The sequence below is a fragment of the Mobula birostris genome, chromosome 1, assembly GCF_030028105.1.
Source record: "Mobula birostris isolate sMobBir1 chromosome 1, sMobBir1.hap1, whole genome shotgun sequence".
NCBI lineage: Eukaryota > Metazoa > Chordata > Chondrichthyes > Myliobatiformes > Myliobatidae > Mobula > Mobula birostris.
The window spans coordinates 178,001,433-178,028,633 of record NC_092370.1 but is presented as its reverse complement, the minus strand read 5'-3'; the positions used below and the strand labels follow the sequence as shown (position 1 = coordinate 178,028,633).

At 38.0% G+C, this 27,201-nt stretch overlaps 1 protein-coding gene across 7 annotated transcripts in view; it reads left to right on the top strand.

The window, feature by feature from the left end:
* Positions 1 to 27,201, top strand: part of ryr3 (ryanodine receptor 3) — a 380,802-nt gene that overhangs the window by 309,441 nt on the left and 44,160 nt on the right. For all 7 annotated transcript variants that reach the window (XM_072266800.1, XM_072266764.1, XM_072266754.1 and 4 more), the window contains 10 exons: positions 4,333 to 4,384; positions 5,764 to 5,814; positions 8,221 to 8,320; positions 8,539 to 8,618; positions 8,933 to 9,009; positions 11,137 to 11,210; positions 11,473 to 11,490; positions 12,238 to 12,318; positions 22,435 to 22,523; positions 23,187 to 23,315. In XM_072266800.1, coding sequence (XP_072122901.1) covers positions 4,333 to 4,384; positions 5,764 to 5,814; positions 8,221 to 8,320; positions 8,539 to 8,618; positions 8,933 to 9,009; positions 11,137 to 11,210; positions 11,473 to 11,490; positions 12,238 to 12,318; positions 22,435 to 22,523; positions 23,187 to 23,315 — 751 coding nt within the window. The remainder of the gene's footprint in view (positions 1 to 4,332; positions 4,385 to 5,763; positions 5,815 to 8,220; positions 8,321 to 8,538; positions 8,619 to 8,932; positions 9,010 to 11,136; positions 11,211 to 11,472; positions 11,491 to 12,237; positions 12,319 to 22,434; positions 22,524 to 23,186; positions 23,316 to 27,201) is intronic.

Genomic DNA, 27,201 nt, shown 5'->3' with positions numbered 1-27,201 from the left:
TTGGCATCCTTCAAATCAATTGGCACAGTTTCCAAGTCTAAATAACTTTGGAAAATTGCACAAGTGAATCCATTGTCTTTGCAGCCACTTCTGTCAGAACCATAGGATGTAAGCAATTTGGGTCTGGGGAGCTGTGGTCTTTTTACCCTAATAATGTAACTAGTGCTTTCTCAGATTACAGAAAATTCTTCACACTCATTGAAGCCTAATTCTTCTCAATATTGTTGTATATTGCTTATATAATGTTCTATGAAGACAAGCTAAGTATGTTCAGTAGTCATCCACTTTATTTCTGCAGTTTAATTTAGTCTTGCCTTTGCTTCAAGTGACTCCAGGTTGCATTTTTCATTGGCTTTTTCTGGGATATTAACCATATAACCATATAACAATTACAGCATGGAAACAGACCATCTCGGCCCTTCTAGTCCATGCCAAACTCTTACTCTATCCTAGTCCCACCAACCTGCACTCAGCGCATAACCCTCCATTCCTTTCCTGCCCATATATCTATCCAATTTAACTTCAAACGACAACATAGAATCTGCCTCAACAATTTCTGCTGGAAGCTCATTCCACACAACTACCACTCTCTGAATAAAGAAGTTCCCCCTCATGTTACCCCTAAAATTTTGTCCTCTATTTCTCAACCCATGTCCTCTTGTTTGAATCTTCCCCACTCTCAATGGAAAAAGTCTAACCACGTCAACTCTATCAAACCCCCTCATAATTTTAAACACCTCTATCAAGTCCCCCCTCAACCTTCTGCACTGCAAAGAATAAAGACCTAACTTGTTCAACCTTTCTCTGTAACTTAGGAGATGAAACCCAGGCAACATTTTAGTAAACCTCCTCTGTACTCCCTCAATTTTATTGACATCTTTCCTATAATTCGGTGACCAGAACTGTACACAATACTCCTGATTTGGCCTTACCAATGCCTTATACAAATTCAAACCATTACATCCCAATTCCTATACTCAATGCTCTGATTAATAAAGGCCAGCAAACCAAAAGCTTTCTTCACCACCCTATCCACATGAGATTCCATCTTCAGGGAACTATGCACCATCATTCCTAGATCCCTCTGTTCTAAAGCATTCTTTAATGCCCTACCATTTACCATGTATGTCTTATTTTGATTAGTCCTACCAAAATGTAGCACCTCACATTTATCAGCATTAAACTCCATCTTCCATCTTTCAGCCCACTCTTCTAACTGGCCTAAATCTCTCTGCAAGTTTTGAAAACCTACCTCATCATCCACAACACCACCTATCTTAGTATCATCTGCATAATTACTAATCCAATTTACCACCCCATCATCCAGATCATTAATATGTATTACAAACAACATTGGACCCAGTACAGATCCCTGAGGCACACCGCTACACACCGTCCTCCAATCTGACACACAGTTATCCACCACTACTCTCTAGCATCTCCCATCCAGCCACTGCTGAATCCATTTTACTACTTCCATATTAATGCCTTATGATTGAACTTTCCTAACTAACCTTCCATGTGGAACCTTGTTAAAGGCCTTACTGAAGTCCATATAGACAACATCCACCGTTTTACCCTCGTCAACTTTCTTAGTAACCTCTTCAAAAAATTCAATAAGATTTGTCAAACATGACCTTCCACGCACAAATCCATGTTGACTGTTCCTAATCAGACCCTGTCTATCCAGAAAATTATATATACCATCTCTAAGAATACTTTCCATCAATTTACCCACCACTGACGTCAAACTCACAGGCCAATAATTGCCAGGTTTACTCTTAGAACCCTTTTTAAACAATGGAACCACATGAGCAATACGACAATCCTCCAGCACCATTTCCGTTTCTAATGACATTTGAAATATTTCTGTCAGAGCCCCTGCTATTTCTACACTAACTTCCCTCAAAGTCCTAGGGAATATCTTGTCTGGACCCAGAGACTTATCCACTTTATTCCTTAAAAGTGCCAGTACTTCCTCTTCTTTAATTGTCATACTTTCCATAGCTACCCTACTTGTTTCCTTTACCTTACACAATCCAATATCCTTCTCCTGACTGAATACTGAAGGAAAGAAATTGTTCAAAATCTCCCCCATCTCTTTTGGCTCCGCACATAGCTGTCCACTCTGATTCTCCAAGGGACCAATTTTATTCCTCACTATCCTTTTGCCACTAACATAACTGTAGAAACCCTTTGGATTTATTTTCACCTTACTTGCCAAAGCAGCCTCGTATCTTCTTTTAGCTCTTCTAATTTCTTTCTCAAGATTCTTTTTATATTCTTTATATTCCTCGAGTACTTCATTAACTCCAAGCTGCCTATATTTATTGAAGATCCCTCTCTTTTTCTGAACCAAGTTTCTAATATCTCTTGAACCCATGGCTCTCTCAAACTTTCAACCTTTCCTTTCAACCTAACAGGAACATAAAGATTCTGAACCCTCAAAATTTCACCTTTAAATGACCTCCATTTCTCTGTTACATCCTTCCCATAAAACAAACTTTCCCAATCCACTCCTAAATCCTTTCGCATCTCCTCAAAGTTAGCCTTTCTACAATCAAAAATCTCCATCCTAGGTCTAGTCCTATCCCTCTCCATAATTACACTGAAACTAATTGCATTGTGATCACTGGACCCGAAGTGCTCCCCAACACATACCTCCATCACCTGCCCTGTCTCATTCCCTAACAGGAGATCCAACACTGCCCCTTCTCTAGTTGGTACCTCTATGTATTGCTTCAAAAAACTATCCTGCGCACATTTTACAAACTCCAAACTATCCAGCCCTTTTACAGAATGGGCTTTCCAGTCTATGTGTGGAAAATTAAAATCTCCCACTATCACAACTTTGTGCTTACTAAAATATCTGCTGTCTCCTTACAAATTTGCTCTTCCAGTTCTCGGTCCCCATTAGGTGGTCTATAATACACCCCTATAAGCGTCACAACACCTTTCCTATTCCTCAGTTCCACCCAAATAGCCTCCCTAGATGAGTCCACTAATCTATCCTGCCAGAGCATCGCTGTTATATAATCTCTGACAAGCAATGCAACACCTCCCCCTCTTGCCGCTCCTATTCTATCACACCTGAAGCAACGAAATCCTGGAATATTTAGTTGCCAATCACACCCCTCCTGCAACCACGTTTCACTAATAGCTACAACATCATATTTCCAGGTATCCATCCATGCTCAAGTTCATCCCCCTTTCTTACAATGCTCCTAGCATTAAAATGGATGCATTTAAGAAACTCTCCACCTCTCACTCTCTGTTTATCCCTAATTGAGCAAACAACCTTGATATCGTCTTCTTCGTCTTTTTCCCCTACATCAACCTCCCTTCTCCTAGTCTCCTTAATTTGATTCCCTCCCCCTAATCATTCTAGTCTAAAGTCACCTCAGTAGCCCTCGCAAATCTCCCCACCAGGATATTGGTCCCCCTATGATTCAAGTGTAACCCGTCCCCTTTGTACAGGTCATGCCTGCGCCAATAGTGGTCCCAATGATCCAAAAACCTGAATCTCTGCCCCTTGCTCCAATGTCTCAGCCACGCATTTATCCTACATCTCATTGCATTCCTACTCTCACTGTCGCGTAGCACAGGCAGTAATCCCAAGATTACTACCTTTGTTGTCAGAACAACTAAATTCCTTTGATAATATTTGATTTGAGACTGAGAGCCTACCTCAACATTATACTGAAATTTTCAAATTATAGTCATTTTCTTCCCCAATTATTTGTGCTGCTCAGTCATGAACCCAAGCTTTGGTTCAATAAGCCGTTCCAAGGTGAGGGAGGAAGTGATGCCAATAGCCAACAAGTATGAACTCAATTTCAGAAAAGAGGCTTGTAACTGCCATTCCCATTTCTTCTCGTTTCATGAGATTGTGCTGAAAGTGATGAATACTTTGTTCTTCACATCGTAAATTTTTGCTTCTTTTCCCAAAGAGCTCATCCTGACCTAAAATCTGAGATATCAGTATCGCTGAATGTTTGCAAAATGTCATCGCAACTGCTGCAACAGTTATATCTTTGCAACACACGCAAAATGCTGGAGGAACTCAGCACGCCGGGCAGGTTCTGATGAAGGGACTCAGACTCTTTTTCCATAAATTCAGCCTGGACTGCTAAGTTCCTCCAGCACTTTGTGTGTGTTTCTTGGGCTTCCAGCATCAGCAGATTTTCTCTTGTCTGTGAATCTTCTACTGTTTATAAGATTCTATTTATATGATTATGTTAACCAAAAGTATCCAGTTTTTATCAGAAGTTGTATGCAATAAAATATGACTACAGTGCAGAATTAATTAATCCCTATTTCACCTGTTTGCAGTGCAATTGGAGAGGACCCTTTATACCTTGCATATGCTGACATGATGGCAAAGGTAAGCTCTCTGGAGTGTTGGAGAAGTAAAGCGTTTCTTTGGCTAAAGCCATACTGTTCAAACTGTTCCTACGTCCCGTTTTGTTCACCATTATACAGATGACAGGGTGCAGAGGAAAGTCACCAATAGTCATCCTCTAGCTTCTATTAGATGAAGAAAAGGGGCGGAAATGAACAGACACTTGGATTATGGTGGAAACAAAATTAAATATCAATTGTGAAAAGATGTACACTATCCTAATGATGACAATTTAGAGCCAAGCCTCAACAAGGAGACTAACAAAGGCTTTACTCAGCTTTAGTCAATGGAGCTGAGTGTAATGATTAAAATATGAATAGCAAAAGCCCTGAATAGGAATGAATTCTGAAGGGAAATGTAAATAAAATGATTTGTTTGCAGGATAATAATAGTGGGTGGGCTGAGCAGAGTGTCAGGTAGATTGGTGGGGTTAACCCATGGTGTAGAGGCCGTTCAGAAAAGGAAAGGAACTACTACTTATAAGGCACCAACAATAGTTATTGAAAGGTCAAAATAAAATTATTGACCTGACATATCAACACTATTTCTTCCTCCACATGTTAGTTAATCTCCTGAATATTCCCAGTATTTTCAGTGTAAAACCAACAATGGATAGGAGGAGTAGAGGGTATCTGTGGCCTCCGCTCTCTCTCACTGCTTCAGAAGTGGGTTGTCTATATTTGTTGCTATTTACAGAAGCCCGGTGGCTTCTGGAGGGCCTGACCTGTTCAGCCTTGTAATTATGATGCAAGCATGTATGGAGTCCAGATACTTGAGCTGTGCGTGCTTCAATTGGATGATGATTGAAGAGCTTGTACCCCTGCATTCCCCTCCAGTTGGCTTTGTTCATGTACTTGAGAGTACAGTCGCTGACTAGGTATTTACTAGGATATAGAAACTTCAAAATACACAAAATGATTCTGGAAAATTGCAGATTGCTGCAATAATCATATCATTGCTCCTCTTTTCCACAAAGCCGTCCTTGTCAGTACTAAGGAGTCCAACTCAATGGTGTCTGTGGAATCAAACTTAAAATTAGGTTCAACTCATTGATTGTTAAACTTGATTGATCTGTTCCTAGATAGCAGAAGGTCTGACAAGAGAATGTGCAATAATTGAGGTTAAAATGCCAGCCTTATAACCAACCAGCGTTGTGGTCATTGACTTTAACTTATTCAAATGGTAATGCATTTTCTGGCTTGAACAAATCTGTATTTTGGAATCTACTAAGGTTAGAAATGATAATGCTAATGAAACCAATGCTTTTTTTTTTGCAAACTTTCTTTAACAAAGACATTACAATGCTTGACTGGTTTGCTGAGCAAAAATACCTAATTTTAATCTTTTGGTTCAATGCTTAGAGCTGCCATGTTGCTGAGGAAGAAGATGAAGAAAAAGAAAAAAGTTTTGAAGTAAGTTGATAAAAGCAAGTTGTCAAAAATTGAGCTTGTTCATTCTGCAAAATTGCCTAATTCTTTAAAATAATATGCTTTTGTTGTGCTAAAAATAGACAATAATGTCAGTGATACTGGAGTATGAAAAGGTTTGTAGTAATGTACAATGGACTCTGCTATTGTGGGCATCGAAATCCTGAGTCTTTGAGTTCCCAAGACATTTCTCCACGACGTGTTAATCAACAGTAGTGGTTGCCAACCGGTTAAAAGTGATCGACCGGTCGATCTTTGAGACTTTCCCAGTAGATCCCGAAAAAAATGAAAAATAAATAAATACACAAATACCGTTGTAATGTGAGCATTATAAAAATAAGTAATACTAATTAGGATAAAGGTAATATAACAATACTCCAGCTACGGAAAGCTGTTTGTAAAGAGAGGTTGTTTCCGGGTTGCGGGGTTTTAGTTCCGTTCTTTCTGCCCTGTTCGCTTGTGTGTATAGCTCCCCCACCATGCACCATGGTAGGAAAGACCGGAAGTAAAACCCTGCAACCCGGAAGCAACCTCTCTTTACAAACAGCTTTCCATAGCCGCGTAGCAGGAGTATTGCTATATTACCATTATCCTAATTTGTATTAACTTATCTTTATAATGTTCACATTACAACACTTCTCTCCCTTTAAATTCCAACATTCCCCAAATGTAAGTAACTAGGAAACAAAAAAACAGTGGTGTCATTATCTTGCGTACCTCTGAAACTTATACTAGTGTCTCAGTAACAGCTTACCTATTCAAAACACCCGAAAAACATGGCAGATTCAACATTCAGTCTAACAAAGGAAACTGTCCATTCAAATATTAGTCTGTCAGGAGGTTTGCGAGGGTGCTGTGCTGCAGCAGATGAAAATTATGAAATCTAAGTACAGGAGCTGCCTTACTGACAGACATCTCACAGACTGTCTCAGACTGGCTGCCTGTAGTTATGAGCCAAATTTCAGGGAACTAGCAGAAAGTATTCGGCTCCAGTCATCACACTGAGTACAACAGTCCATTTTTATTCATTTATTTTTCGTGTTGAAATAAAATTAAATAATGAAACACAGAATTAAAGGTGTTGTAATGTGAGCATTATAAAAATCAGTAATACTAATTAAGATAATGGTAATGTAGCAATACTCCCGCTATGGAAAGCCGTTTGTAAAGAGAGGTTGTTTCCGGGTTGCGGGGTTTTACTTCCAGTCTGTTCTGCCCAGTATGCATGCGTGTGACTAATTGACTTAATAGGTCGATCTTGCCTTTCAATAAGGTCGAGGTAGGGAATCTTAGGCTTAAAATGGTTGGAGACCACTAATATACAGTTTATGCAAAACAAAACTGAAGCAATTATCCCAGTGTAGTGACAGAAAACCAACCCATTCAATTAAATGCTGTGATGAATATCACTCAATTGTTTAGAAAATGCATTGCACCTTTATAATTCTAAACAGATGCTACAGTTAGCACTATTAACTAGTCAGATGTCCTGCAAAAAAAATACTCATGAACATGGTATTTCAAAAGAATTTTAGATTGGTTTTCAGCAAAAATGGTGTCGATGTGGACCCCACTAACAGTTGCAAGAGGGTTCCGGACTGATTGAAAATCACTGATTTGCTGAACCCTGGGGAGAGCAATTCATTGTGATGGCCACTGTAGAACAGGAAAACATGGGAGAGCATAAAACAGCAACCTGCACTGTGTGGCCACCCTTAGCATGATAGTCTGGCTGAAATATCTGAAGGCATGTTTGGCCTCATGACACTTATGGATGTGTGTGTATTGGTCTACTTAAATCATCAGTAATATGGTAGTTAAAGCCCACACTTCTTTACATTTGGTCTGTGTACCTCACAATCAAAATGGGAGAAGGCTTTAATGGAATACCAAATGTTATCATTTTATTTACATTACATTGATCACAGTAAGTTCTTTATGAGAAAATAAGGTTTATGTCGCAGGTTTGTTAAACTATAGTCCATTAGTTTGATTGCCCAAGGGAAGCTAATCAAACAGGATATATTAGGGGTGATTATGCAAAGTGACGATAGCATTGTACATCTGCCCCTTACTGTCAAATCAGTTCATGGAACACAACCTCAACAGTTCTCTCCAATTCATTTTGTTCTGGAAGCTTTGGGGATTGAGAGCTGGCATTTTGAGAACACATTTTGAAGCCCCTTGTGAAAATTTAAAAGTTATTTTAAAATGAGTAAGTTTTAAAAATATATTCTGAATTTTGTTTGCAATGGTACAGATAAAAATATTTTGTGTTATATTTCCCTTTCATTATGAATTATTACAAACTGTATTCTCAAATAGCCCCTTTAAAAGCTGCATATTTCCTGGCAATGTACATTAAAATTGATTGTATTTGTGTTCCACAAGGAAAAGGAATTGGAGAAACAAATGACACTTTACCAGCAAGCAAGGCTTCACCAACGTGCCGCAGCCGAGATGGTTCTGCAGATGATTAGTGCAAGCAAAGGTAGAATATAACCATGGTAACATGACACCAAGCCAGATTATTTACCAACTGGCTGTACTTTTCCATATTGCTAAAGCACTTATGAATATAGATTGTGTTTTGTGGTTGAAGTACAAGGAATGGATGGACACAATTTTGTTCTGTTACTATTGTATTAATTTAACTATTCTATCTTTGTCTTTGCCATTATCCTTCATAACTTTATATTGTTTTAACAGGTGTATTAAGCCCCATGGTGACCACAAGCTTGAAGCTAGGTATTGCCATTCTGAATGGTGGTAACCCTGATGTCCAGCGGGTAAATCAATATTTGCAATTAAAGCCTCTGTGCTAGTTTGAATAAAATTTGGGAAAAAAAACTATCTTGTTTATAAGTAGGCTGACTTATTTATCTGTGCACAAAAACTATTATTTTTAAGACATTAATTAAGGTATAAAACATAAAGCAAATTAGCTGTGAAGTTGGCTCTAACCCTATCACTGCACCGGTAGGAATGATAAAATACGGAAGGAAACTACTAATTGCATTTATTTAGCATAGGCTATGGAGGTGAATAAAAACACACCATATCTGCGAATTATTTAACACATAGCCAAATACTTTTTCTTTAGAAAATGTTGGACTATTTGAAAGAGAAGAAGGAAAGTGGCTTTTTCAGGAGTCTGTCTGGATTAATGCGATCCTGCAGGTAAACGAACCAAATTAGCTAAATATTCATGGGGTTGTGTTGAATTTGCAATCACCTTTCTGTAGGTTTATTAGTTTGTATATATTCCTGCTTATTCACGCAATTCTGAAGATTTTGTTCTCTGAGTAAAGGTAGGATTGCACCTGGATGGTTTTAGCATATCTATGATTCATTGTCTATTTTTTTCCTGAAAATATTGCTGTGGAACTTTTAGTACCACAGTGCAGTAATTTGACACATTTTAAGTGTTCTGTAGAACCTTACAGGGTATTAAAAGTCATTTATATTGGTGAAGTGTGTAGCACGCCTTTGGACCACTCACCCATTTGTTATCAGTTCTGGAGGTACTTTGCAGTAGTAGTTTAAAACATTCCAAACTGCTGAGATTTGTAATTATACGCTGTAGATTAATGGTGCCAGAGCATGAAAGCGACATTGTAATTCATAATCATGACAGTTTCACAATAGATAGAGTATCAACAGATGTGCAACCATGTTCAGAATTTCCCTGAAATGCAGAGGTTCTGAAAGTGATGTTTCATAATTTAAAAATACTCCACAGATTAATATTTCCTTGGAATTTACATATCATCACATCACAAATTGTAGCATTTGTTTTGCATAACCAGGCCAAAAATCACAAGGTATTCTATTTGAGTAACAATATCAATCACCATCAATATAGCTCCTTTAAAATATAAAATTTTAGAGTGCTGGCTGATAATCTATACAAGCCTCCTGTTTAAGAATGTGAATGTGATTTATTTGCATAAGGAAACATGATAAAAATGTTTCTAAAGTAAAAGTGTTTAAAAGCAGTTGGCATGCTGGTTTTAATAACAAGCGGGTTTATTAATTTTCAGCTGGTGTGTGAGACAGAGTTAATATTTTAGGTCAGAACCAGGTAATGTTAGAAAATAGAAGATACTTTAAATTGCATAGAAAGGGGAAGAGTGAAAAGAGCAAATGGAATGACTTTGAACAGTAGCAACATAGAGACAGCAGGTAACTTAATTCTATGTCAGTTCTGAAAAGGTGAACAAGGCTTGATAATGGCAGCTAATCTATCTGGAAAAGATGTAAATAGAGTGAGCTGAACAGGAAGAGTGGACAGGAGAAGCATATGCAGGAAATGCCAAGTACTGGATGCAGAAGTTGTCAGAAGCCTGGAGTAAATGGGAATGTCAGAAAAGACCAGGAGATTAGTTGGTAGGTGTGGAGGGAAAATAAAGCTGAGCTGATGTTACCTCTAAGCTGACCTGCTCTGATGCAAGAAAGGCTGATGATCTGAAATTGTTCCATTCAATGCTGAATTCCAACAGAAGGCCTAGTTGGAAAATGAACCAGTACAATTCCTTGAGCCTAGATTGGAGTTTATTGAAAAACTATCACAGACCAATCACAAAAGACCCAGAATGGTAGTAATAGAGCAATAAAGTGACAGGCAACTGCAAGCTTAGGGTCAGGCTTCTATATTTAATAGCAAAGATATCCTGCAAACCTGTCACTCAATCCACATTTGTTTTTTCCAATGCAGAGCAGAGATGACCTTTGTTTCTTCCTCCACAGATGCTTCCTGGCCTGCAGAGTATTTTTAAAAAATCTTATCTTTCTATCTCATATTCTTAGCATATGTAGTTTTACTTTTCAGTTTATTAATATCCTTTGGTTTTGAGGGAAGACAGCATGCCTACAGAAAATAATATATGTGTTACCATCTTGATATGTTTGTGTGACCAAATTTCTCCCATAGTGACCATCCAGTTTCAGCAGATGAAGAGGGCATCCCAACACAATTTCAGGCTAATGAGAGATGTGCAATAAAATTGTTGTGTCCTTCAAAAACTAAATAATACAAATATCTCAGCCAACCAAGTATAATCTTGGACAAAGAAGACCTATGAAATATGAATTGGGATGAAGCAGACACACTAGTGGGTTTTTTTGAAAATCCCATCTCTGTGCTATCTACTGTTAACTTAGTTATATTTTATTTCAATGTGATCTTTAATGTGGTGATATATTGAATATCATTTAACGAACAGTCCAATCTAATAATTACTCAATCTCCCCATAAGAGAAGCAACTCTTGCACTTGGTTCATTGTTTTCATTTATGCAATTTTAGCATCCTTGACTTGAATGCCTTTGAGAGACAAAACAAAGCAGAAGGTTTGGGAATGGTATCTGAAGATGGAACACGTAAGAACTATGTACTTTATCATGTCATTAGAACAGTAACAAGTTTATACAGCAGAAATACAAAAATGTATTCAAATTAAGTTTTGTAATTGTACCTTCATTATTTTATAACTATGACATTCTCATTGTTGGATGTAACTTGTCTTTCAAGTTCATATTGTTATGACTAATGTTTTGTTATTTTATTTGGGATAATTTAATAATAAATCATTTACTCAGATTCTTTTCTCCTCCCTCGAACCTTTAAACCATTGATCCACAGTCGTTGTTCGTGAACATGGTAAATACATGGTGTGGATATTTTTGAATGCAAACTGACTAAATGTGCACCAGAAAAAGTACTAATACAATATTAATATTTTTTAAAATTTGGAATTATCACCCTTTAATAGCCAATGGATGTTAATAGAGAGTTTTTTTCTTGTCCATTGAAAATGCTTATTTTGTGACTTGCATTGAATATAATTTGAAAATGCTTGTTTGTTAGAATTCTTACAGACAACAACTGATGTTTGTCAATGAGGAATGCATTTTAAAATAAATCAAATAGAAAGGTTATGATTTTCTTAACATGGTTTGATTTAATTTTAAATCCTTGTGGATGCTGTTCGGATGCACTTTAGAGCTTTGTGTGTGTGTGTTTTTAACAGCATCAATTTTCAAAGTGTGTATTTGTATTAGATTTGCACTTGTTTTTATTGTTGTTTATTGATACACATAAGAAAGTCAATAATTTAAGTCTGTGTGGGAATATACATGAAAATGTTTAAAATTGACTATATAATCTAAAATGTGCCTGTTCACCCAATGTTCTAACACAAAAAAAAGCTTGAAAATAAAAATAAGAACACAACTTAAAATAATGTGATGTATAGTAATTTTATCTTTATTTTTATTAATTTTATCATGTGAGGTTGTGAATATTCATCATTTATTAAGCCCTGATTACAAATGGGTTCTATACTGGTGTGCTAAGCGTAAATATATGTTTAACAGTACGCTTCTCATTTTTCTTCAACCTTGCCAGCTGACAAGGTGTTGCAGAATGATGAATTTACTCGGGATTTGTTTCGGTTTTTGCAACTGCTGTGTGAGGGACATAATGATGGTAAGTTCAGTTCATCTGTGAGCTGGCATGCATCAAAATGAGCTCAAGTACTTGAAAGTAGTGGAGATACAAAAGTAAGCCGTGATTACAAATGGGTTCTTATAGGAAAGAAACTTATTAAGAACAAACTTATTTGTAATATTCTCAGAACTGTGTTGCTTTCAAAAAGTTAATTTTTTTGCATCATTTGATTAGGTAAAAGTAATAATGTATGTACACCAATTATTCATGCAATGATGTGGTTTTAAATGCTTCATTCAGTTTTATAATTCTACATTAGTTGGTTTCATCTGATTTCCCCTCTGTGAAGCAGAGTGGGATCTGTTTTGCCTCACTGACTATATTAATTAGCAACTTGAAGAAAGGTAATGCTTGGTGCGTTTTGAAGTTTGCAAATGATAGTTCTCCTTGTGACAAGGTGATAAATGTAGAAAAAAGCTCATTAAGTAAATTTGCACCTGATTTTAATATGCATAATAAACAAGAGGTTGCTCTGTTGATTTAGTGAGTTTAATTGTCCAGTGTCTGAATCACTTTGATCAAAGGTTTATTCCAAATTCTGAAAGCACAACCTTATGTCAGGATCGTATTATTGCCTCAGAGGGCTGGCAGCTTGCCAGTACTCCCAGTTGATGCATATGCATGAACAACTTGTATTTGGGCAAAATACCAATAGCATCTTGAGAAATGTACTCAACAACAAAAAATAAAATCAATGCCCAATAGCAAATATGGAAGGAGAAAACCTTTAAAGTCCTTCCCTGAAATAGGAAATGTGTAAACATAAAAAAGTATTTATTCTGGGGAAAAAGAAATAATTGGGCTTAATTGATAACTCACCAAAGGCTTCCATGTGGAGCTGTTACCAAAATGGCTACCTAAATATTACCATAATACCATAAGACAGAAGAGCAGAATTAGGCCACTTGGCCCATCAGGTCTACTCCGCCATTTGAGCATAGCTGATTTATTTTCCCTCTCAGCTCCATTCTCCTGCCTTCTCCTCATAATCTTCGATGCCCTCATTAATCAAGATTGTATCAATCTCCATTTTAAATATACCCAATGACTTGGTGTCCAGAACCATTTGTGGCAAAGAACTTCACAGATTCCTCCTAATCTCTTTTTTTAAAGGGATATCCTTGTATTCCGAGGCTGTCCCCTCTGGTCCTTGGGTCTCGAACTATGGGAAACATCCTTGCCATGTCCACCATATCTAGGACTTCCAATATTTGATAATTTTCAATAAGATTCCCCTTTTTCAGATTAGACTCCATCAAACGCTTCTCATATGTTAACCCTTTCATTCCCAGGATCATTCTCATGAATCTCCTTTGGAACCTCTACAATGCCAGCACATCCTTTCTTAGATAAGGGGCCCAAAGCCACTCACAATGCTCCCACTGTGGTTGAACCAATTCTTTAGAACCCCTCAGCCTTACATCATTGCTTTTATATTCTAGTCATCTTGAAATTAATCCTAATGTTGCATTTGCTGCCTTTCTACTGACTCAAACTGCAAGTTAACCGTTAGAGAATTCTGCTTTCGGGCTTCCAAATGCCTCTGTATCTCTGATTTCTGAATGTGCTCTCTGTTTAGAAAATAGTCTATGCATTTATACCTTTAACCAAAGTGCATGGCATACACTTTGTTACACTGTTAACCATTCCTCCTCTTTGCCCGTCTCTTAATCTGTCCAAGTCCTTCTGCAGAATCCCTGCTTCCTCAACACTATCTGCTCCTCTGCCTAACTTTGTATCATCTACAAACTTGGCCACAAAGCCACCAATTCCAGAATCAGAATCAAAATCAGGTTTAGTATAACTGGCATATGTTGTGAAATATGTTGTTTTGTGGCAGGAGTGCATTGTAATAACTAATAAAAAAAGTTGTAAATTACAATAAGAAATATACATATGTAGCCCGCCTGGCCAGCCTCAGGGTCGCTCAGCTCACTGTTGTCTAGGGAAACAGCCCTCGGCCCCACCAAACTGGGTAATTAGTTTGTGCGGATGCTGTGTGATGTACCCCATGCTGCCCTCATAACAGACAATACACCAGATATGATTAAATGATTACACTTTATAGATATTACTGGAACTATATAATTAATAGAGAATAAAATATAAAAGGAAAATAAGAGGTGCCACACTTATCAAAGTTCAATCTCTTCATGCACAAACAGTTGGAGCTCAGGACCCTCCTTCTCCACTCTGCGATCCCCTCAGACCACCTCGACCAGCCGCCTGGGACCAACAACGGTGGTCGACCAGACGCTCCACACGAGTCCATCTCCATCTCCTCTCCTCGCCTCGCCCAACACCCTGGACCTTGGACTCCTGCACGGGGTCCAACCCCGTTAGCAGACTCACAGCACCTTGTCCATCCTCTGTCTCTCTCTCCTGCCTTCTGCCCAAAAACCCGCGCATCACAATATCTTACAGACACACAGAAAGCGTAACATCTATCCCAATTGGTTCGTAACACCCTCTTATCAGTAACATAAAAGAAGAAACCCCTTACACATATATTAAGTTAAATTAAATTAGTGCAAAAAGAGAGCAAGAAATAAAACAAAATAGTGAGGTTGTGTTCATGGGTTCATTACCATTCAGAAATCTGACGGCAGTGGGGAAGAAGCGGTTCCTAAAACTTTGAGTGTGAGTCTTCAGCCTCTTGTACTTCCTCCTTAATGGTAGCAATGAGAAATGGGCATGTCCTGGGTAAATGGGGTCCTTAATGATGGATGCCACCTTTATGAGGCATTGCCTTTTGAAGATGTCCTCGATGCTTGGGGGGGTTTGTGCCCATGATTAACCCAGCTGAGTTTGCCAATTTCTGCAGCGTTTTCCTATTCTGTTCAGTGTCCCCTCCGTACCAGATGAGGAAACAACCAGTTCGAATGCTTCTCACAGTATCCCTATAGAGATTTTCAAGAGTCTTTAGTGACATGCCATGTATCCTCAAACTCCGTCATCCAGATCATTAACATACAATATGAAAAGTAGCGGACCCAGCAGCAATAACTACAAAACACCACTAGTCTCTGGCAGCTAACCAGAAAAGGTCCCCTTTATTCCCACTCCTTGCCTTCTACCAGTCAGCCAATTTTCTGTCCATGCTGGTATTTTTTCTGAAATACCACGGGTTCTTGTTTTGTTAAGCAGCCTCATTTGTGCACTTTGTCAAAAGCCTTCTGAGAATGTAAGTAAGCAACATTCACTGAGTCTCCTTTGTCTATTCTGCCTGTTATTTCCTCAAAGATTTCCAACAGATTTGTCAGGCAAGATTTTCCCTTAAGGAAGCCTTACAGACTTCAACCTATTTTATGTGTGCTTCCAAATGCCCCAAAACTACATCCTTAGTAATGGACTCTAATCCCAACAACTCAAGGCAGTCTAATGGACATATAATTTCTTATCTTTTACCTCCCTCCCTTCTCAAAGAATGGATTGACTTTTGCAATTTTACAGTCCTCTAGAACCATTCTAGAATCTAGTAATCCTTGAAATACCACTGCTAATGCCTTCACATTGTCTTCAGCTACCTCTTTCAGAACCCAAGGGTGTAGTCCCTCTGGTACAGGTGGCTTCACTATGTTCCCAGGTTTCAGCTTCCCAAGCACCTCTTGTTAGTAACAGTGACTACACTCAACTCTGCCCCCTGACACTCTTAAATGTCTAGCATGCTGCTACTGCCTTCACTATGAAGGCTGATGCAAAATATTTATTGAGTTCATTTGCCATTTCTTTGTCCCCCATTACTACTTCTCTAGCATCATTCTCAAGTGCTCTTGCTTCTACTTTACACTTTATATATCTGTAAAAACATTTGGAATACTCGTTTATGTTATTGGCTCGCCAAATGTTATCTTTCCTTTTTTACTGATTTTCCATTGCCTACCTTTGCTTTTTAAATGTTTCTCAATCCTCTAGTTACCAAACTACTTTTTGTTATATTGTATGACCTCTGTTTTGCTTTTATGCTGTCTTTGACTTCCTTATCATCCACGGTTGCTTCATTCTCTCTTCTGAATGCTTCTTCTTCTTTGAGATGAACTGATCCTGTATCTTCCAAATTACTCCCAGAAACTCCAACCATTTCTGCTAGTTTCTTCATCCAATAATCTTTGGCCAGCTCCGCTCTCGTGCCTTTGTAGTTACCTTTACTCAACTGTAATATTGATGCATCAAATTTTAGTTTGTCTTTTTTAAACTGCAGGGTAAATTCTATCATATTACTGTTAATTCTATCACAGGCACTTAGAGATTCCTTTACCTTAAGTTCCCTAATCAAATCTGGTTCATTGAACAGCACCCCATCCAAAATTGTCTTTTCTCTAGTGGGCTTGACCACAAGCTACTCTAAAATGTCATTTCATAGGCATCCTACAAATTCCTTCCTTTGGTACTCAGCACCAACCAGATTTTCCCAATTTACCAGGGTATTGAAATTCCACATGATCTTCATAATACTGCGCTATTCCTTTTCTTTCTCCCATTCTAATGTATTCCTTACATCCTGGTCACTGTTCGGAGGCTTGTATGTGACTTCCATCAGGGTCTTTTTACCCTTGTAATTTCTTAACTCTACCCAAAAAGATTCTATATCTACATGGCACTTCTTTCTGAGGATTTGATTTCATTTTTTATGAACAAAGCAACCCCATCCCTTCTGTCCACCTGCCTATCCTTTCAATAAGATGTGTACCCTTGGATGTTAAGCTCCCAGCTGTGATCTTCTTTGAACCATTATTCTATGATGCCCATATCATCATATCTAACTGAAATCAATTTTCAAAAGCTTTAAGTTGGTTAAACAAATCCAACAATGTATCATTATTCAATTATTAATCAAAATACTATAATCAGTAGTGTTATTGGCAATTTTTGAAACTGAATTTTCAGGGTGACATTGTTTTATTAGAGACAGAAGACCATAATGAAACTGAAACATTTAATGTATTGTTCAAAAGAAGGATTTATGGCACTGAACTTATTTTAATTAACAACAAAAAATAGAAGGGAACATGATACAAATCTAGAAAATGTAGTTGCATATAAATGTTTTAGCTGTAAGCAGTTTGCCTAATGTCAGAAGGATATGTGCTTGTCAGTAATAAGCAAAAAATAAGAACAAATTGCTTAAATTTCTCACCCCATAACCTTTTTTTAATATATAAAACACTTTTCCTATTAAAATTATTAAACAATTTGTTGATTATCTTTCTGTAAAGGAAGTTATTTTAATGTTCATAAAGTTATAAGTTTAAGAATGCACTCTTTGTGAGCACATTGCAATGTGCTGGTTTCTTATCGCGTACCGCTGGACCGGGGTACGAAATCAACTTAAGAAGCCTGATTTACTGGACCCCTTTAGTCTATGATTTTACTTGATCCAAGTTAACCCTGCATGCTATTTCCCCATGTTCACAACAGTGACTTCTGCTCTATCATAAGTGACTCAGCTATCAGCCATGAAATCCTTTCACTGCACTTCAGTTCTCAGCCACTCTCAGCCAGAAAAGAGATTGGGTTCCCTTTCTCCTTACTCTCTACCAAACCAGCCTACACACCGAGTAGACCAAGCTCCAGAGCCACCTTCAATGAATTCCACCACCCAATACGTATTCCTCTTCCCTTCTCCTTACCACTCTGAGCAAACTGTTCCCTCTGTGGTACCTTGGCTTCTTCCTGAGTGTCTACTAACCACTCCCTTTCTCATAATGCTCCTCCAAGCAGCCAACACTTGCCTTTTTACTTCTTACTCCTTTCCAACCACCTCCGCTGACGGAGCAGTCATTAACTTGCATTTGTATCGGTTTAGTCTGATGCTTTTGTAGTTCCGAATGTATTGACTTCTATGTTATAGAAATCAAATGAAGACTGAGCAGTTGCTTTCAGAACACCTATGTTCAGTCTGCCAGGGCAGCCCTAAGATGCCAAGTCATTAATGCTCAGTCCCATTCCTGCTTCGACCCTTGCCTTTGACTTCCTACACTGTTCCAGAGATGTCTAACTAAAAGCAGCATCTCTCTTTTCCTACATGGGTATGTTACAGGGCCTGGGATATTGAACTTAAATATTTCTGAAAACTATCCTTTTTTTTCTTCTCCCTGTTGATTTACTTATCCCTTGTTTGAATTGGTTTATTTCTTTGTCTTCTGCCTCTGACAGCTAGGCTTTAAAGTCAACAGCCAATCACATACAGCCCTTCTGTTTCCATCACCTCTTTTCTTCTACAACTTAAAACCTTTTCTCACTTTTCCCATTCTGATGAAGGGTCCTTGATCTAAAATATTAACTCTGTTTCTTTCCCCATTGATGCAGCCTTACCTGCTGAGTATTTTTAGCACTTCTGCTACCGATTTGAATTTCCAAGATCTGCAATTTGTTGTTCCAATTTATACTTATGAAATCCTTCTTTAAAAAAAATTAAAAAGAAGTTGTAGCAAGATTGCTCAAGTCAACACGATAACATCTGCAGATGCTGGAAATCCAAAACAGTACAGAAAAAATGCTGGAGGAGCTCAGCAGGTCAGGCAGCATCTATGGAAAAGAGTAAACAGTTGAAGTTTCAGGCTGAGACCTTTCTTCAGGAATGGAAAAAAAAGGTAAGGAGTCAGAGTAAGGAAAAAAAAGATGAGAAGTCATAGTGAGAAAAAACTTGCCCCTACCCTTCTCCCTCACTACTATTCAGAGCCCCAAAAAGTCCTTCCAGCCGAGGCAACACTTCACCTGTGAGTCTGTTGGGATCATTTGCTCTATCCAGTGCTTCCAATGTGGCCTCCTATATATCAGTGAGACCCGACATAGATTGGGAGACCGTTATGCCAAGCACCTCTGCTCCATCCGCCAGAAGCAGTGGGATCTCCCTATAGCCACCCATTTCAGTTCTACTTCCCCTTCCTATTCCAACATGTCAGTCCATGGCTTCCTCTACTGATGCAATGAGGCCACACTGAGGTTGGAGGAGCAACACTTTATATTCCATCTGGGTAGCCTCCAACATGATAGCATGAACATCAATTTCTTGAACTTCTGGGAATTGCTGCCCCTTCAACATTACCCATTCCCATTTCGCTCTTTCACCTTATCTCCTTACCTGCCCATCACTTCCTTCTGGTTCTCCTCCCCCTTCCCTTTCTCCATGGTCTTCGTCCTTCTCCTATCAGATTCCCCCTCATGCAGCCCTTTATCTCTTTCACCAATCAACTTCCCAGCTCTTTACTTCAACACCTCTCATTCTCCAGGCTTCACCTATCACCTTCCACCTTGTACTCCCTCCTCCCCTCCCCCACCTTCTTACTCTGACTTCTCATCTTTTTTCCCCAGTCCTGATGAAGGGTTTCAGTCCGAAATGTCAACTGCTCAGTTTCCCCATAGATGCTGGCTGGCCTGCTGAGTTCCTCCAGCATTTTGTGTGCATTGCTTTGCTTCCATCAATATATTTTTTTCTAGTATGTATCATATCCTGTGGTGTTAATATTGTCTAAAGGGTAGTTTTATACAGAATTCCTTCATTTATTCTAGAGATGAAAACATATGCAATATGTATATTACTGTACTTGGCATATGCCCAGAAAGGATATGTGGAATAGAAGTTCGACAGATTAATTTTAAGAATATCAACTGCAAGAGAGTCTCATTAAGAATGGTTCAAAGTATTGATAAGAAACAATGCAGAAGATTATAATGATTATTATAAAGATTATTCTCCCATCTCAAAATCCCTTGTTAATTCTGCAATAACACTGAACATAGCCCAAAACAAACATGCAGAATTCCTTCATGGGAATCAGGGATAAGTGCAGTGATGAATGGGTAGGGGTTGGTGTGGTGGAAGGCTTTGCGTTGTGGAAGTTTACCTCAGGGATTGCTGAAGGAAAGCCAAGAAACTTGTCTGGTGGCAGAAAGGTAAATATATGCAAGGAAAGAATTAGAGAGGCGAGGGCTAGATTATTCAGAAATGGATAAAGCTGAAAGAGTTGTGACAATCTGAGCACCCGTGGAGGTCATTACAAGACGGCCATGAGGATTAAATGCACTCTGAGGGACACCAGATTCAGCACAGGTCATGGAAAGATCCAATCCTTAATCAGGTTGAGTAGAACTGTTCTAGTTCTTCCTGGCTCATGGGCAATCATGAAAAGGAACTCCTTGTTCCTTGCAGCATAATATTTTTTGTTTTGGCAGGCTGAGGTACAAGAAACATGGAAGGCCAATGCTAATGTTGAAATAGAAATAAGAACTTTGAGTACACAGATGAGTGTGTTGCTCCTGCCACCCCTCTAGAACTGGAAGAGTTTCAGTTTCAGTTTGGAGATTTTAGTACAGTGCATTCCGGTTAATTGGAACACATCGGGACCAGTACATCTTGGCACTATTAAGTGGTAGCCCCAATTAGCCGAAGTTTCATGGAAATACCGAAAAGATATTAAAAAGCTACCATTTATCTGAGTAACAATTTATGTACTAAATGAAATACATAACAAATTAGGGCACTACCAATGTCTCTACAGTACTGGTATCAGTTCTGATTAGTTATCAACAGAGGAATTCATCTCCCGTGTCCTTTTGACTGACTGTAAGTGAACAAAATCAGTGCAGCCACCTAGTGCTGATATTGGACTACCTTCATACAATACTTTAGATGATTGCATCCTCCAAATTTTCATTTTCCTTGTAACATTCAAGATGTTTGTCAATACCTTCAAATTTTGGCATTATTATTAACTTGTTGAAGTAGTGAAATAGTTTCATTTTCACTCCTGGCCGTTTCCGGCATCTCCAAGCCTGAATGCTTGAAACCACAGTGAGGAAAACAGTTCTGAATTGGCTTGCTGCTCATTTCTCTCCAACTATCAGTGACAAAGATCAGAGCTTTTTGAACACAAACACACACAACTAACGCTATTTAAATATTGGTCACTCTAAGCACAGTATAGTGTCTAACGGTTGCACAAGTGCATGTGACTGATGCCAGTTAGAAACTGGCAACAGGCTCCTGCCCTATTTATGCAGCATAGTGACCCAAATAAATGAAGGAAATCCTGGTTATTGTCTCAATTTAGCTTTTTTGCTTCAAGAGTTGTTCCAAATAAACAGCTGTCCCGATTAAATGATGGCCCAATTAACCAGAATCCACTGTATTTTATTTTCCCCTTTAACATCAGACTTGTTTGTTTCAATGCACTGAACCAATCTCTTATCAACTCTAAAGCTTTCAACTCAAAGGCCTGACAGGGCCATCCAATATGTTTTTGCTTACATTTTCTGACACATCAACAACAATTTGCTTTTGTAAAGTCCGAGAAAGCTATCACTCCCACTAAGAGACAAAACCAAAGAGACTCTAAGGATTATACTCTGACATGTCTATAGTTCCCGCTGGTAACTATCATTTTGAACCAATTGGACTTGATAGTATGTGCAAAAAATACTGAAACAGCAAGTTTTTAAATGATTTTTCAAAGGGAAATGTGAAACTATACTGGACTGTTACATTATCGTAACGAACAATGAAGAAATTAATTCATGTAAGAAGTTTAACTTGGTTGGTTGCAGCCAAATTCTAGTTTCTCCTTAGGCAATCCCTTAGGATAACCTGCTTGTTTTGTTGGTTCTGAGGAGACAGATATGGAAAATGTAGGAATCACTGATTCTCCCATATTCAGGTATTAGGTGCCTGATCAGGTGATTTGTGAGGTGGTGCCCCCCTTCCATCATTAACACTTCTCTTTCATGGTTCTTGCTGCATGGATTTGAAGTTCTCATTGAAATCTCTTTCTCCACCTTGAACAGTCCAGACCAGGGAACCCCAAGGGTCATGGAGAAGGTTACATTTCTTTAGGGGGTCTTTGAATCTTTTCCTCTATCCACCTGGTAATCTCTTAGAGCTTGGAACAGTGTTTCTGCTTCAGGACTTTAGTGCTGGACAAATTCCTACCATTTTGCCAAAGAACATGTTGTATCTTCTTTTAAGCCTCAATTATTAGTAACCATCCTGTTGTTAGATTTTGATGCTGATTGTGATTCAAAATTTATATTGAATATAAACTCTGAAGTTATACACATAACATCTAATTGTATAATCTCCAATATTTTAATCCATAGACTTCCAGAATTACCTAAGAACTCAAACAGGAAACACAACTACAGTGAATATCATCATCAGCACTGTAGACTATCTGCTGCGTCTTCAGGTATTCCAAAACTCTGCAGTGATTTTTGTAACAAAGTGGTGGATATTTTTGATTCCCTATTTGTGACCAGTGCAGGTAGAAAAAAATTAAAGCTTCTGCTGCAATTCTTCATTCTCTGCATGCAAAGATCTTTTAGAATGGCTGCTATAGACTGGTAGTCTTGTTTGTATTTCTAGTCAAGGCCACACTCCATAGAACAATATTGTTGATCCTTACTGTATGTAATGCCAATAATTTCTCAAGGATGGGCTTGAAAGAAAACATAGAACTCATTCTAAATGCTTTTTAAAATATGTCTCAGTAATTTATTGAGTAGCATATTGTTACAACTTGGTACCATAAATACTAAAACTTTCTATAAAATGTTCTCCTGTTTTCCTGACTTGTAGAGAGAGCATTTGTGCAAAACTCTTAACTTTGGGATATAATTTTATTTTGCAATAAAAAAGGGAAGCTTGATTACTTTCAGGGTAAATTGTGTTAATCTAATATTACAGGTATTGGAATTTTATGACAAATGAAGAGAGGGACAGAAGAGGAATGCACACAAAGCAGAGCATGCCAACTTCCTCAAATCCAGATTTAGTGAAGGCAGAAGTGTCAGATATAATCTTCTGTTAACCAAAATAAATCATTAATATAATTTGTCTCATTAAATTCCAGGAGTCTATCAGTGACTTCTATTGGTATTACTCAGGAAAAGATGTTATGGATGGACAAGGTCAGCGCAAGTTCTCTAAAGCATTATCAGTGGCCAAACAAATCTTCAACTCGCTGACTGAGTATATCCAGGTAACATGGCTCCTCTATAGAAATGTAGATTCAGTATATATCAGATCAATTCTGTACTTTAAATTAAAGGATTGTAAAGTACCTTAACTTTCAATATGTTACAATTCATGACTTCACGTCATGGCGAATCCCTTTAAGAAGTATAGATTAATTAGAATTTTGGTGAATTTTACATTTTAGACCTTGGCTGTATTTCAGTCCATTATAGATTTCACATGTTGAAGCACAATGTCCACTCTTGTTGAGAAAAATTTGAGAATAGCCTGAACATGTGATTTGAATTAGCATGTCTCTTTCTTTAACTCAAGTACAAGAATTACATCTAAATGTATTTATTCTCCAGAAATTAAAGTTTATTTCTGTGTCAGGGGTGAAGGAGTAAACGGGGGAGTCAAATGACAGGAGTATTTGTACTCTAATAGGAACAGATTCTGTTTTGCAGTACAGCAAAGAGATCTGGTGGAAAAGATTAACGGAACATTAAAAGGGATATGCATACCGTGTGTGTAGGGGAGGGGAAGTTACTGCTCTTCCATACGTATCATAAGGAACACAATTAAAAGGGATGAATGAAGCCAAAACCTTAATGTAGCCGTCATTAGAATACACAGTTCTGCATTACCCTCTATATAAAAGAAGAAATTTAGCTGAGTATTTGAAGGCAGCAGCAAAGCAACCATGCTCAGGACTGACCTTGAAGAAAGCTCCCTGCAACAATTTGTCTCTGCAGTGTGAAATTCTCCTTGTTTGACATTTGGTATTGTTCGTCATCAGTTCATAAGGATCCCTGGTGTCTAGCATTACTGAACTAATTAAGCAGGCAATCACATTAAAGAATTAATCGCAGACAGCAAAGAAGGACAAAAATTGTTTTCCTAATCAATTGTTTAGTGCGCTAAATAAAGGTAGAACAATATATAATTAAGCTAGCACCTGAAAATTCATTATTCATAATAATATTAAAATTCTGTAAATTTTAATATATTATGAAACATTTATCTGAGGAAAAACATACACAAAATTAATTATTTTCAGGACAGATTGCTGAGGAGTCATTATGGTTCTGTACAACTGATAAGTTATGCATCACACAACTTTTCATGAGATTTTAGTAATACTTAGAAATAAGATTAGTTCATGCATCACTTTAGTTCCATCAGTTCACTTATTTCCTTTCATTGTTTCAAAAAAAGGTCAAAAATGAACCCGCGTATAGGGAAGAATTGATAGCAACTTCAGGATTTCCTATGGAAATGAATAAACAGTCAACATTTTGGGCAAAGACCCTTCTTCAGGACTGGAAAGGAAGGGGGAAGATGCCAGAATCAAAAGGCGGGGGAAGGGAAAGGGCAATAGTATGAAGGTGATAGGTGAAGCCAGGTGGTTGGGAAAGGTAAGGGGCTGGAGAAGAAGTAACCTGATGGGAAAAGGACGGAGGAGGGGCGGCAGGTGAGGAAAAGAGGTCCACTCTGGATTTTCAGCATCTGCAGAATCTCTTGTGTTCGGGATTTCCTTGTAAGATCACATGCGGAAACCTCACAACTGCTGCCTAATGCTGATGGTAAACACTAGTATTAGCAACATAATTATGTAGAACAGACAACAGTATGGCACAGGAATGGGTTCTGTAGCCCATAATATTGTGACAAACTTCATATGACTATAAAATTCAATCTACTGAAGTTTTGGAGAATGTAGAAGGCAAAAACAAGACTTATTTATATAGCCCCTCTGATATACTTCTCAGAGCAGATATAGGGATATTTGTTTACAAGATCACCAGGTAGCACTCTCTTACCTACTAATAAAATACTGCAATAAAATCTTTTATATCCTCAGAGGCCAGGTAGATCACAATTTAAATCTTCATCCAAAATTCGATACCAGTGGCCGTACTGCACTAAAGTCATGCAGTGAATGTATTGCCTTTTTCTTCTGGTGTGAGGCTGCATCTTTAATGATCTGATTCCCAGGCAAATTTTCAACTATTGAGGCCGGTACAACTAAAGAGTACACAACCGAACTTTGATTTCTGAAGAAGGGTTATAATCAGATTCATTCCCTATGTTTGAATCATAATTTAACAAAAAATTAAAAAGAATAGATATAAAGTGCTTATTATATCTTCAGGGAACCTTGTTATATTTTGCAGTCAATACCTTACATTTGAAGTCTAACAATGTGAGAGTATTGTGTTTGGGAGGAACAGATGGACTTGAACTTATTGTTCACAAAACGTTTCACCACTGAGGTTTTCTTCAGCAATATGGATCTGGGTCTGTTGTTGTCTAAAAGATAGAAAATGATTAGTCAATACCTTCATTACTGTTCTATCATGCAGAGACCAGAAAGGGAGAAAGTGAGCTGGTTTTAGATCCTTATTTTATGTGAAAAGCATGAAACTATGTTGGGGGTTAAGGAAAAGATATTGATTAAATTGAATAGAGTATTTGTTGACAATAGTGTAATAGTCTGTGAGTTGGAATCAAAGCAGTATATACACCTTGTCCAGAGAGATCTTGCAATGGTACAACAAAGAAAGGCAGTTTCATCAGAATACGGGGTGGTGGAAACAAAATTCACAATAGAAATTACAGCACAATCTTTCAACAGGAAGGAGACTTTTGTCAAAGTATTCTGGGAGTCAAGGACAGTTATATAGAAATCATATAATTGAATTTAAGCTCAGTCGCTTGCAGCATCACAGCTGATAGGAATGACTGACAGTGAGATCAGCTATCCACCCACATAATGTCTCTGAATAACACCATCATTAAAGGCAGCATTGCGTGAATAGATAGGTGATGAAGAGATTGGAAAAGACGATGGTCAGATATAATTAAAACTAACTACTGTAGATTCCGTTTAATTGGGCCATTGGTTAATCAGGGCAGTGGCTTATTTAGGACAACTCTTACAGAACAAAAACTAATTGAGAAAGTAGCTGGGATTTCCTTTGCTTATTTAAGGCACTATGCTGCTTAATTCGGACAGGAGACTGTTGCCAAACAGCTTCTAACTAGCATCAGTCGCGGGCACTTCTGTGGCCATCAGACACTACATCGTGCTTTAAGCGAACAGTTTTTAAATAGACTCAGTTGCTTGTGCTTGTGTTCAAAAATCAGTGATTTCTGTCACTGATGGTTGGCAAAAAGTAAGCACTAAGGCAATTCAGAACTCTTTTGCTCACTGCAGTTTCAAGCATTCAGGTCTAGAGATGACAGAAACAGCCAGGAGTGAAAACAAAGTGATTTCACTACTTCAACAAGCTAGGAACTACAAAGAATTTTAAGGTATTCACAATCATCTTGAATGTTACAAAGAAAGTAAAGATTTGGAGGATCCAGTTGCTGATAGCATTATATGAAGGCAGTCCAATATCTCTACTTGGTGACTGCGCTGATGTTGTTTACTTACAGTCAATTAAAAGAGCTAATACACTGGATGAATTCTTCTGCCCATATCTATTAGGAACTATTCCACAGTGTTATTGTACTGTAGTGATACCGTTAGTTCTCTGATTTGTTCTGTGTTTCACTTAAATACATAATTTGTTACTCAGTTAAACAGTAGTTTGTCTTTTTTTATACCTTTTTAAACTATTTTCAAGAAACATCAGCTAATTGGGGCAGCCAGTTAATGTACTGGTCCCGATGTGTCCCAATTAACTGGAAACCACTGTACTCTGAAGAATTATTTATGGTCAGCAGTAACTTTTTGGGAAGAATATCCTTGCTGTTACAGTGTAACTACAGTGCATTCAATAACTTTGAAAAATTGGATGTTTACTATGCTATCAACAGAAATCTAAATTCACACTATGAGAACTGTACTGAATGATCAATTTTCCAATCCAATTAACTAACACATAAGAATCCTTCAGTGT